We start from the raw sequence: 14,072 nt of genomic DNA on the forward strand, positions 1-14,072 counted from the left end.
TAATCTTGTAGAACCAGGACACTCATCAGACACTCCGGTGTAACACTATACAGTTAAAAACTAACTGCAGCTGGTCAGCATACATTTGAGACCATTGTATCATATTAACATTGCTTTCTAATGCCATTTTGTTTTGTTGCCACTTTATAAAAATGTGATCAGAGTGGCATCAGTATTCCAAGTTTACTATATGACTAATTCAGATTTATTTAAAAAATCTTAGCCAAAACAATTGACCAATTCTGAGTTGTAAACTAGGGGAAAATTCAGTACTTAATTATAATATATACAAGCAATATTCTAGTCTTTTCTGGGAAGTACACTGAAATCATAACTTTCATCTAGAGATAATCCATTTGAAGGGGGCACTCCATATATTTAAAACTTGGTTTTGTTCTTTCCAAGATCATGTCTAATTTGCTCCAAAAATGTAGTTCATATTTGTTATAAAAATAATTTCCTAGAGCTTTCCATCTGAGAGAATTGTCTCTAATCTCAGCTGGGTCCAGGCCAGAGCTGTAGAAGGACATGATTTTTTTCCTAACACAATGGTTGCTTGATCATTGAAGCTAAGCAATCTTAACAACCACCTCCCTTTGCTGACAACAGGTAGCAGTGATAACAGAGTTTGATTTAGCATTTAAAAAAAATCAATTAAGAGAGAGTTGCAAGAAAGGAAAAATTTTAGCCCCCTGGGGAGAGAAGAAGGCAAGGGAAGTGTTCAGATGACAGCAAAGGCAATTTTAACCGGTTAATCACAAAGCCAGGTAGAGAAACAGGTAGGAAAAAGTACATGGAAATGTCTGAGCAGATGAAAGAAAGAGACCAGAAAAGGAAGTGGAAGACTGTGATACAAAATGAAATTTTTTAGGACAAACATAAAGACACCAAACTGAAAAAATGCATTAAAAATACAACTGAGTAATATGAATTAATGTCTAAAAAGTGTTCAAACTATGAAGATGCGTTTCAATATCCAGTCAAAAACAGCCCTTATTCTGGAGTTTAATTAAGCACCAGTAAAGAAAACAATTTGACTGCAAAGAACTAGGAAGGTAAAGTAAGATACTGAAGAGAAAAATCACCAAAATATTTCTTTGTACCAATGTAAAATGAAAAAGGATAATGGAAAGACTATATGCACCCTGCATCAGCAATATACACACTAGAGGGTGCAAACTGAAACTCTTATATTCTAGATATTCTCTAGTGTCTGTTCAAAGTATTTCACATTTACTATATTTCAAATCTGTTATCATGCAAAAAGTTGATGAATGGCAATTTCTTTACTCAGTAGTGACTGGATCAAACCCCATGACAGCATAACCAACATTTACTACTACAAAGTCTAAATCTGACTATATGACCTTGAATCTTACTGATCTCTTAAAGAATTTTGTCACCAACAGACCTTGTAAGGATGAATGCAAGCATACAGTCCTAGCTAACTGAAACAAGACTTAACTAATAGCTCTGAAAAACAAGATAAATTACCTTCTCTAGCCATCATTCCCACAATCACAATTATTCAGATATATTATTGAATCAAGCTCAGCCAAGGAAAATGCAGGTTTTTTTCAAACATTGCCTGTTTGCAGAAAGGCAGTGCAACTACACTGAATACAACTGAATGCAGCTACACTTCTCTTTGTGTATAGCTGCTGTCTTGTAACTGAAAGGCATGCCTGAAATTTCCCTTCCCATGGGAGATACCTGTAAGGACCTATAGATTAATTTTATAAAACAGAAGTCATGTTATTAACATGTTCACTCATAATACATTATTTTCTTTATATTTTAGTCTTTCTTTTGTACCTTCTTGTCTTTTTCAGAACCATCAGTGAGAAGGATCCCCTTGGCTTGCATGTGACGATACAGGATCTTTTGAAGAGCTGACATATCACATTTGATCACATATTCCACCTGGTATTAAAAAAAACCCCAAAACCATGAACATGCGGGCATAGTAATGTCAGTGAGAACTAACTGCAGGTTCTTGTCATTCTACAACAAAACAAAAAAACCCTACTAATCTTTTATTTACCAGATCACCACATAAAATTTCCATGACCAGCAATACAACTGCAAGCACAGAAATGAGTATTTGTGAGTCACAGCTGCAGTGAGACAGCTGGATCCTAAAGATGCAACTGCAAGATTACCAAACACACTTTATTTCTCACTCTCTAATTTTTAAAATCTAAAAAAATAACTTAAAACTAATTTTGAAATTAACATGCAACTAAAAAACTATTTTATGTTTAATAACCAATTGAATTTATTTTGTCTGTTAAGTACTATAAAAATACCAAGCAAAGCATCATAAAAATATCATCACTATATATCTAGTAATTATAAAGTCTAACTGGCATAATGTTTATCTAGACTGCCACCATTTTCTCAACATCCACTAAAACACTAGGACTTAATACAGTATTACATGATTGCTACATTCAGCCTGACTTGCTCAGCTTTGCAAAACTATACTTAGTTCTTAACTGCATACTAGATTTAAAAATAGTAACAGAAAGACTTCACACACCAGTTTTATGTAATTTTTTCTATTGCCAAATGTCCAGATTATAATCACTACAGTTTTATTAAGTAATGTCAAATAAAAACTGTAACATAACAAAATCACACTAGTGGCTACAAATCTTTCAAGCTATGAAAGAAAGACAATGAGTAAGATTTCTCGTGTTTAATAAATAAACAAGAAGAAAACTATCAGGTTATTTTCTTCTCAGAAAGACAAGAGTATAAACTACTTAAACAGAAGTGACTTTCTTCAATGTTTACCAACATCTGCAAGAACAAATGAACCTGATTAGGCTTCTGCCCCCAGGTTCAATCCTCGTGGCTGGATAAACTCCTTTTTTCAGTTAATGGCAACAAAAAGAAACATGATCTTCTGAGTATAAGTGTGTATGTAACTTGAAAATTTTGCCTCGCCAGTGCCTATTACTGGATTTGTCAGTGGTTTGATTTAAGTATTATTTTCAAATACAAACATATTTTATTCTCAAATAAATTCTTCTGAGGATATTGAGAATTTGACATTTGAAGGAACAGAAATTTGCAACAGAAGTAATATTTACATGATTACAAAGATGAAAAATAATTTTAAAATGCCCTTCTTTGTATTGTCTCTAAGCATTTGTACACAGCTCTCCATTCATTTAGCCAGTCGGCTCATAACACACCTTATATATATTTCAGTTTTGTTTGGTTTTAATCCAGTTTACCTTAAAACCAGTTTTTCCTTATCACACCTTCAAATTTACTTTTTTTTATTTTAGTTGCTGTTATTCTGTGAAGAGGGATGCAGAATTGCAGAGGAGGACACAATGGGACAAAATGAGTTATCCAGAAATGAAAACAATTTCCTTCGAAATCAGAAAATAATTTTATGTTCTGAATTAAAATGACACTAGTTAAAAATAATTGTGCAATTTCAACAAGACACTTCACACACTCCTGAATGATAATAAACCAAATTGTGCCTGCTTTATAAAGTGCAGTAGTCCCTCAGAAATTTCAGTGAACTAGCTTCAACCCAATGCAAGAAAGATGGTATGGGACAGAATTTCATCCTCAGTGTACAGCTGGCTCATATATTGAAACCAGACTATAATGCATAGAAGCTGTATATCTTACACTGGTTACAACAAACACATATAAGGTTGGAGAGGAATCCTGAGAATGCAGACACTTCAGGTACCCAGGTTTCCTTAGCTTTCTCTGAAGAGGTATAAACAAACAAACACTAAAGAAGTCCTGTTCTGCAAAATAAATCTCAAAACTAAATGCTCAGAAAGATTATTAAACCCCTTCCAAAATCCCTCTCATTGCAAACCTTTTCTGGGAGTTGAGACTCAACCTCCTTCTTCAGTCTTCTCAGCAAGAAGGGCCGAAGCACTTTATGCAGACGACGGATGATCAGAATAGTTTCTTCCTCATTTAAGTCCACCTAGAAAAGTTTATGAGTCACTACAAGACAACTCAAATATATTAGTTAATGTCTTATCTCACATGGACTGCTAAAAATGTGCAATGATTATTTGCATCTTACAACCAAACTGACACTGAGTCAAAAAATGCACTTTAAACATTAAAATTTTGGTATTATAAAAAAGGGGTCTTTTAGTTATGTTAAATCCTTAAGTATCAGCACAAGTTCAAACACTAATCCATCTGAGTAAGCTCTTTTCTGTTTTCATCAAAGTGGTTTATTTCTGATCTTTAAAAAAAAAACCGCTGCCACAGTACCCTTTCTCCAGTCATGGCAAATGGAGCATTGAACCACTGCTCAAAGGTGCTACAGCTCTTGAAAATGGTTGGAAGAAGGAAATTGAGGAGAGCCCAAAGTTCAGGCAATTTGTTCTGCAAAGGAGTCCCAGTCAGCAGGATTCGCCGAGGGGCCACATAGTGAGTATTCAAGACCTGAGTCAGCTTGCAGTGATGGTTCTTCATTCGATGGCCCTCATCTACTATCATGTACTTCCACCGAATCTGAAAGAAAAAGAAGAAAAGCTGGCAAAGTTAGAAAAGGCCAGACTTTGTCAAGGTCCTCATGACAAGTATAAAACAAAAATACTTAAAGCCTGAGACATCAATCAGTCTCAACCTTGAGGAAAGCCAAATCAAGCATTATGCAACTATCAGTGTCCTTGCTACCAACACACAGAGAGACAAACACTAGGTACACTCAATCTGATGGTGAATTCTGACTGGAATTGAAACAGTTAACAGCAAGCAGATTCCTTCCATTTTTGGGAAAGATTAGAATGACTGGCTCTTCAAGGCCAGAATATGGTTCACAGTGGAGAAAAGAAACCATATAAACTGCAAATAAATCTGTCTGTAACAAGAACCTTGACAGGAGAGAAAAGCCTTTTCAGATAAAGGTGAGTACGCTCATAAACAACAGCAACCCTGAACTTTGTTTCAGCTAATACTAAGTTTTTACTTCAAAAGAAAGCAGCATAATTAAAAACATCTCAGTTACTGCATTTTCAACTAAAGTTTCTATTTCTTAATATGAAATCTTAAATGCAATCACAGCAGATGTTGAAAGCTGTTGTTCAAGCTCTCTGTTACCACCTGTACTACAACATACTGACCATATGACTAGGAAGGCCTCAGTTTGTACTTTTACACGTGCTACCTAATTCCATTTCCCAGGACAGGATGAGTGGTATAGTGCTGTCCTTCTATCTTTCAGAAAGAGTGGGGGGAAAAAAAGGAAAAAGAACAATATGTAGTCTCAAGCTGTCCTCAAGCATTCAGAATGATAAGAAGAAAATGCACTGCCTTTGTATTAGAAAGGACAAACAAGTGATATGCAGTAAATATGCAGAATGCAACAGATAAAATGAAGTGAAAATGAACAATAAAACTACAGGAAAACCAATATGGTTTCTTTGTATAGCAGAATACCTCTGCTTTGTGCACACATGAAATAGTCTTACAGTATAGTAGGCTTTTAAAATTAATTATATTTGATACCTACCTGTAGAGAAACAGTGAGCCCCTAAGAAGTGCAAGGTGTAGACTCTTTAGCCTGGACACCAAATTCATGATATAGCTGACTATTTAGTCATGTGGGGGAAAGTGACCACAGAGCTGGAAGGGCCCTAATAGGAGTCAGTTTTAGGAAAGAAATAACAGGAAAAGTGAAAAGTCACTGATGCAGATTAGGCTGAATACTATGCAGAGGTGAGAAAAGTCATGTTCTTCCAAGGACAGCCAGGTATACAGTAATGACAGAATTGCACAAAGAAATTAGTCCCCTGGACATATTTGGGAAAATCCTAGTGTTTACAGAAGGGACAGCTGTGACTGAGAAGTTCAATCATAAACTGAGAAACAGAAGTGTAAATGAAAGGGATAACTTTTATTGAAGGACAGAACAACCAGGAACTTCCCCATAAAACAAAAACATGTTTTGTGGTATGTACCACTTGAAGGTGTCTGGGTCTTGCTGTAGAGACATAATAGTCAAAATTACCTTAGCAAGGATATGTTTGTCCTTTATTATGTACTCGTAAGTAGTTAAAAGAACATTAAATTTTCCACTTCGAAGCTGAGGAACAAGTGAGCGGCGCATTGCAGGTGTACCCTAAAAGAGAGAGACATGTGAGTTGTTATTCTTTACTTTGATGAAGAAAAAACATTGTTTTTATGAATTACCAGATAATAAGCAATCAGATGAACCTGCAATCCTACCATACTGTGAATAATACACTGACAAAATTCCAGATCTTGTCAGAGTGCCTTCCCTAAACCTCTGCTAGACTGCAAAGCCACTGATGGGGCTCACGGAAATATAAAGCCAGTGGTCTGGTCTCCATACAAATTGCTTGACTACATCACTACTACAGGAGCCAAACAAGAAAGTATTTAGCTAGGAATAAAATGTTAGGTAGTTACCATTCTTAACTCTCAGCAGAAGCCTTGCAAATGTGATAATTAAATATTTGGTTCTGCATTTTGTACAATGATTTACAGCTGTTTTACTTCTACAATCTTTCACAGTTTATTACAGTCCTCTTAGTGTGGCTAACTCACACTGCTTAGTACATGACAAAACCTGATGAGCGGATAGTTTAAAAGCTTGCAGAGACAGAGGAAAAACTGTCTCTAGTTCTCATTCCTGCAATTCTACAGTCATATAAAAAGCAAATCAAACCTTGTAAGATATCTTCACCACTGAAGGAGCCCATTTGTCAAATTCATATGTCCAATTGGATAAAGTCCTATAGAGATTATAGAGAAAAAGTAACATGTTTCATCATCTGCAGATCAAACTTTTTAAGGGTTTCCAAGTGGCTGCCAGCTTTTCAACACATTTTATGTAATCAACCCACAGAAATAACAACTTATTTTAAAAATGCACTTTATATACACTGCAATAAAATACAAGCATTTCAGAGGGATACAACCAGGAAAAAAATGTGTGAAACACTCATCCTTCTTGTATTCATGGCCCTTTCTGAAACCACTAAAAGTAGCGTTTCACATGCACCTTTATACTTTGGAACATAGTAACAATAAGAACAGTGTCTCTGGACAAAAAATAGATTTGCAAGTTCCTCTATACTAGATATATCATCCAAAAGTGGACACTACAGCTTTTCAAATACAGCCCAATGAAACTGAAAATAGACTTTATCTACTGTGCTCTACTCAAGCAGAACTATCTGTGCTCTACTCAAGCAGAACTACTCGTAGTGCCACCAACCACTACTTTGAGGATCCATTCTTGCACTGTTTCTGCTGTTTTACCCCAACAAAAAAGTTGCTATATAGTGAAGCTAATTGCTATTATGAGACAACAGCAAAAAAAACCCTTGAGGCTTTTCAGCTGCTTGCTTTTTTTTTCCTCTTCTTAGTGGACCAATGATGACAGCAATACTAGCAAGGTAGAAAAGGCAGAGAAAGGCAGCTTTTAAAATGTATAAAAGAAAGAACTTTCATCTCTTCTGACTTTTTAAAAAAAACACTGGAGTACATAAAAGAAATCATATTTTTTACTGTGCCCACATGAAAATTGACATTAATAACACTCCCACTATTTTTGTTTTATAGATCTTCTCCCAGGTGTTTCTTTTCAAACTAAGCTTATAATTTGTGTTCATACAATTAAGCACACCTGTGGCATTTATCTTAGTTAATCAGTTACTACTACAGCACAGCCAGAAGAGAGGACACCTCAAAAGAAGTCAAGAGATGACTACAAATCAAATTTATCCTAATTCTAGGACAAATTTGCATGCTCAGCACAATTGGTGGACAAATTAGCTAATGAAATTACCAGGGAACCTCTCAACATCAATCAAGTCAATTACACATAAAAATAAGATAACGATTCCTCAACACAAGATTTCTACAATGACTGACATTTTTTATTCAAATCACTAAAACCCACACCTGACCTTTGGAGAAAATAAAACGTGCTAAAAGAAATTTGTAAAACAAGCAGCATTTTGAAAAGCTAAGGAAGAGCAAAAGGGAGGTAGCACAATAAACAATCATAATCTGCACACCTGACAAAAGTGTGTATAGCAATCAAGGCTACATATATCCATGGATACCTATACAGTACTTAAAAGATCAACCTCATTAAAGTATGCTTGCATGATATCAGATGAGGCACCAGCTGCTTAAAGAATTAAGCAAGAGATTTTTATTAGCAGTTAAAAGCTGAAAAGTGAAGTGCTTGCATGCAATAGGAAAGAAAAAACATCCCCCTCATTTGGCTTAAGAGTGAATTACAGTAAATTCAATACAGTTTGCCAAAATTAATAGAATCAAGTGTTTTACCAGCTTTCTGGTTTTGCCAGCGTGTTGTGTTCCAAATAAACCAATCTGCAATGCTTAGGACAATAATGCCAGAATGAGACCCATTACTTACGACAAGGGAACAATGATGAGATAGGGGCCATTGAGTCTTTTGTGCTCCATCAGGTAAGTGATCAGAGCAATAGTTTGTATTGTCTTTCCTAGTCCCATTTCATCTGCTAAAATTCCATTCAGATTGTTATTATAAAGAGAAACCATCCACTCCAGTCCCTGGAGCTGAAATGAAAAGAGTTTCAGTTATTTAAAACCCACAAAAATAATTAACAATAAATCAGCAGCACGGAACTAATGTTCTGATGTCCCTGTCTACTTATAAGTTAAATTTCCTTTAGTAATACTATATGCATGGAGACCCCTGCCTATCTTTACATGGAAAAAATGTTCTGTTTAAAACACTCTGTAAGATAAAGTCAAATTTCATGTATAAAGGTTTTACTACTGCACACAAAGCAATAGAGGCACTTATAGTAAGGCTGATAAACACCACAGCAGGTATTTGTTCCTCAGTTTCAACATTCTCAAATGCTGAAACTTTCTGTGTGTATTTCATGACATTTGTGTGTGTCAATTAAAATCTTTCAAAACCAAACTCATCAAAACCGCACAAAACACACTTGCAAACTGTATCACTGGTATGCTAAAGCTCTTGTAGCACATGTCCACTTAGTACCTGCCATTCAAAACTCCACATCAGAGTAGGCCACCTTTGTCCAAATATGCCTTGTGTATGAAATTCCAGAGCTGGAAGGGAGCCAGAGTTCTGTAGCTTAGCAGTATCTACATAACAGAATTTCACACTCCAAGGAATGCTGCTAGAAAGCACTATTCCCTTCTCAGACAGATTTTCACATGTGTGTATCACATTACTGATGGATGCGTGAAGTTTCTGCTCCTCATATCCAGAGTTTTGGTGTCTCCCATGCATGGAGAGAGCAGGAAATTAGGTGGCCTGAGAAAGTTCAGAGGGAAAATTCTACAATACACTCTTGAAGTAATTGTCTGCTCTTCCTGCAAGACAGTATCCAAAATAACTGTCCATAATAATTGCAAATTTACTGGCCTTACATACATGTGGACTGATTCATATTTACTATTAAGTCATCAAGAGCTGACTGGAATCTGTAGTGTCACTCTATGTCCCACCTACAAAGTCACTTCGGAATTGAGGAAAGCTCTTTTGTCTACATAATTATTGTTTTATATATACAAGCGATGTTCTGAATAGCGATAAGATGCAGGTTATCAGAGTTCACTGGAAAGTTGTGTGATAGCAGAAGTGTAGAAAATATGCATCAAGGACATTCTCAATCACATGTGAATCTAGCTTATATCAAAATAGTAAAGGTCTTGGTTACTAAATCCAGCGAAAGTCTGTGAAGAACATGTGACATCAACCTCCACAGCAAAATATTTATCTTATTTTCAAGTTGTACCTATCACTGCCCCAAAATATTCGGACATTAATTAAAAATAAAATTCTAAACTTGTAAATATTGGAAGGAGGAAAATACTGTTAACCCACCAAAAGAGTAAGAAATCAAAGTACAAGTCAGTTAGAAGGATGCCAAAATCAAAATATTATTCACCTGCAATGAAGAACAGGTAGGGGTAGCTGTAAAAAATTTGTATTGTTCAAGGAGTATGTATGTAACATTAACTGTGACAGGTATCATTGCTTTGTCCAAACTTCCAAATTCTAACCTACTAGAGCCTTTGTACTTCTTAACAAATTTTCAGTTTGCCGTTTGAAAGATCAGACTGAAATGTTTGGCATAATCCCAAGTTTTAGGTATTTTATTGTTTTAATGATTTCTCACCTGATAATGTTTTAATGTGCCATTAATAAGAAGGGAAGACTGCTTTTCCACCCTTTCAGTGATAGCATGAGCAACAGTGTAGTAGGATTGAGACCCTCTAGCACTATATTGCATGCTATATTCATCATCCACATCTTGTTTCGCTGTCCTGGAAAGTAGAAAAAGAACTCAAGTGAATTCCTACAAACAAGTATTTTTTGATCGTGGCTTACATGTCTAAAGAAACAGCTCAAGTCCACAGTTGTGAGTGAGGTGAGTACACCAAAGGGTGCAAGATTATAAAGAGTATACAATTAAATGATCATGCTCCTTCTCCTGCAGGTATTTATACCAGAGAAGTAAAGCAATTCACTGTAATCTACAGAAAGCTACTCCTGTGAAACACCACTGTTAGATATCACAGTTCCTAATAAGCAATACTTAAGGAAAACTCACTCAATGATTTGCTTTGCATCTTTCTCAGAAACTTCCTCACTGTTAGGATCCAGAAGTATCTTCTCATCTGTTTCTAATTTGTTTGATTCTTCTTCCTCATCCTACAGAAATACAGAAAAAGAACAGAAGTGCTGGGTAGTGTACTGTGTACCTCAGTCATACTTTCAAATGGCATTCTCATACTGGTAGCTTTCATTGGTCAGTGTTTTATGACAGACATCTGAATCATAAGGTTCAATTTAAACCTATTCTGCAATAAAATTGCACTGCAGCATAACAAAATGATTGATTTTTGACACACACTAACAAAGGAAGTCAATAATACTTTGAAATAAAAATTATTTTCCCCTGTAATGATCTTCCTTAACAAAGGCTTTCTCTGATTACCATATTCATGGAGAGTATTCCAATACCATGTGTATTTTTTTGTGTTGTATTCTAGATGTCTGATAAATTAATAAGGCTTAAAATACTGTCACGTACTACTGATTTAGGCCTCTAGTTTCTTAATTTTTTAAAATCAGTTATTTTTACTCTTTTGAAATAACTCATCTTTTGACTACTGTTGCAGCAGATAGCATTAACTTAAAATCTCACTGAGATTCTAAAATCTGACAGATATCAGGCCCTTCTCTCCTACCTTAATACTAACAGATGTGTAGAATTACAAAACCAGAAATTACTCCTACAAAGACACACCGTAACATCATACAGTCCAGTCAATTTCAGTGGTTGTTTGGTCCAGTAGTGTAAAGACTAAACTTAGGAGATCTGAGTACTATACCTAGTTCTGCTACCAGACTGTTGATTGAACATTGTCCTTCTCTATTCCTCATTTCTGTTCTCCTTTAGAAAGTACTGATCTGAAAATGCTATGCAATTATCACTATTCATTATTCATAGTATGTAATATGATGACCCTGCAAAGCTGAGATCTTTGTATGGATTAATGGTAAGATTCTTTTTAGAATTTTTATAATAACAGTATTTAAATCACCATCCAAATACTCAATCAAATAAGCCTACCCTGAAAAGTCTGAATATAAATCCCTGTCATAATCCCTAACATTTTAATACACATAAGTAGTAACCATGATTTTTATTGCCTATAAAACCTTCAATGCATAAACCTTGAAGATGTTAATTTCATTCAGCACAAAGCCACAATGCAGCATTTTCTGAGATGTATTTTAAAACAGGAACCTGCTAAATCCTCTGGTTCATTACCATTCACAATCACAGTAAAATATTTACTCTTCCTAACGACAATTACCAGTTAGGGCTTTACAGAGTATATAAAGAACAAATGCTAAAATTCAAGAACTACAGAATCAATTAATTTTCCTGTTCGTAACAGTCTTAAAGCACCTGCACATCTGCTATCACCTCCCCTCTCTTCACTATGAAGAAGGGGAAAATTAAATATGAAATAAGTACTTTTTTTTTACTGTATTGTCACAGTATTTCTTTTTGAAGATACATACCTCCTCCTCATATTCAGAGCCACTTTCATCTTCACTGTCTGATCTGGGAGCAACTTCATAGCTATACAAAAATGACAGAAAGATCGTGAATTACAGTTAAAAGGGGGAAGGTAATAGGTTCAAAACATCCCCTACTCAGCTTACATATAATAAATTGAAACAAGAATAGAATTGGTAAACAAGAAAGTATAACATGAAAAACATCAATGCAAACAGGAAAAAACAAACAGGAAAAAACAGTCTACTTTGTATACTAGCTACTTACCCAGGGTTCATTTCCAGCCAAGCATCCAGCTGACTTGCTTTGGGTGCTTCTGGTCCAAGAAGAACTTTGCCTGTTTCAGTGTGAGTCACTTTGACTGGAAGGTCACTCATCTGACTGCTCTCATCTATGGGCTAAAAATTCAAGTGACATTTTACACTATAAGGCAATTGAACTTCATACTTTTCTTACATAATAAAAAGAACTAATAGCACTATCAAAATTGCAGTTCTGTACAACCAGTGAAGTTTTGTTATTAGATGCCACACTTTCCCACTAAGCAAACACTAAGTCATGGTATTCTGTGTGTAACATACTCTATGTGACATCCAGAAATATATCCCAGTATCTCAAGTAAATTAACAAGAACAACACGGAAAAGAACACGCTATTGGTTTTTGTGGACCAAGACACAAGTTATGTATTTTATAGGCCTTTAATCCTGTTGTTTATACCAACAGACATCTGTAACAAAAAAACACAGAGTGACCTTATGGCTTTTTTTTTTTTGAGAAACAAGAATCAAACAATTCAGTTAACTTTCTAAGTAAAGGCCTGTTTTAAAGATTCACTGTCCTAACTTCTTCAACTAAGCTGATGAAGCACCTGTAAGAACAAAATCTCTTATTTGTGTTGTAACAGAACTAGAATAGTATAATCACTCTTTATGTTATTTCTTTGCCCTGTTTAATCACAGATTTTTTTACTTCAAAAACTTTTTGCTTTCTAATACTGTTTTTACCCAAGAATATTTTCCAAATAAACACATATGAGCAAGAAAAACTAATTCTAAACAGTTCTAAGTAGTGACTGGTCAGAGTGCTAAACACAGCCAGTTTCCATTAATACTGAACTTACAGGAATATTATGTGCATTTTCCTTGTGCAAATACAAATATACTGAAGTATTTTTGCTATAACTCTAACTATACTAGCAGAACGATCACTTTCAAGTATAAAAAGAGAGCACAAGTAAAACAAACACAATTCTAAAGTCTTTAAATAAAAATGAAGTGGAATAGAAAAATTGCATTAACAGAAGAGCTCTGAATGAGGCAGCATATGCTGGGCTACTGAATGAACAATATTATCTGAAGAATGACATAGAAAAATTACTAATTTCCATTTGCTTCTGAGGAAAGAATTTTCAGATGTCTTAATCCATCACAGCACCGTACTCAGTCCTGTGCTGCAAGATAATTACATGCAATGTCAACAATGTATTTTTTATAAAGATGAGAAGATTGACTATATTGTGTTCATGTGCTCAAACTAGAAAGTAAGTTGTCTATATGCAGACTGCAAGAAAAATATTTCTTGTAAGCACATTACAAAACTGAGAGGCAGACTTCATCACTATCAGTGATAGAGTCAATATAGTTTTCATTTTAGTCTTTGATTTTAGGAATAGCGAAAGGCTAGCATACATGTTAACCTACATAATGATTATTTCTGTTTATAAAAAACAGCTCCTAGAACAGTTGTCATCATAACTCTTTTTGAAGTTATAGCCATGACACACAATCCAGAATAATCACTGGAAAGTTGCTTTTTTTAAAAACCAAAAAGTAACAAGAAGAAAAAAAAACACCTTGTAAAAATTCATACCTCTCCATCAGGACCAAGACCAGATGCCACTCCTTCTGCATTTTCCTCAGCTTTCTACAACAAATAAAGATGTCATAAATACTATGGTCAGATTAAAAGTACA

General features: G+C 35.0%; 1 protein-coding gene across 1 annotated transcript in view; it reads right to left on the reverse strand.

Moving 5' to 3' along the window:
- SMARCA2 (SWI/SNF related, matrix associated, actin dependent regulator of chromatin, subfamily a, member 2) overlaps positions 1–14,072 on the reverse strand; it is a 119,639-nt gene that overhangs the window by 56,750 nt on the left and 48,817 nt on the right. The window contains exons 11-21 of the mRNA XM_066568692.1: positions 13,970–14,023; positions 12,366–12,496; positions 12,101–12,161; positions 10,617–10,717; positions 10,182–10,329; positions 8,417–8,580; positions 6,692–6,758; positions 6,011–6,121; positions 4,270–4,512; positions 3,857–3,970; positions 1,816–1,923 (exon numbers count right to left, since the gene is read on the reverse strand). Coding sequence (XP_066424789.1) covers positions 1,816–1,923; positions 3,857–3,970; positions 4,270–4,512; positions 6,011–6,121; positions 6,692–6,758; positions 8,417–8,580; positions 10,182–10,329; positions 10,617–10,717; positions 12,101–12,161; positions 12,366–12,496; positions 13,970–14,023 — 1,302 coding nt within the window. The remainder of the gene's footprint in view (positions 1–1,815; positions 1,924–3,856; positions 3,971–4,269; positions 4,513–6,010; positions 6,122–6,691; positions 6,759–8,416; positions 8,581–10,181; positions 10,330–10,616; positions 10,718–12,100; positions 12,162–12,365; positions 12,497–13,969; positions 14,024–14,072) is intronic.

Source organism: Molothrus aeneus, chromosome Z (genome assembly GCF_037042795.1).
Source record: "Molothrus aeneus isolate 106 chromosome Z, BPBGC_Maene_1.0, whole genome shotgun sequence".
Lineage (NCBI taxonomy): Eukaryota > Metazoa > Chordata > Aves > Passeriformes > Icteridae > Molothrus > Molothrus aeneus.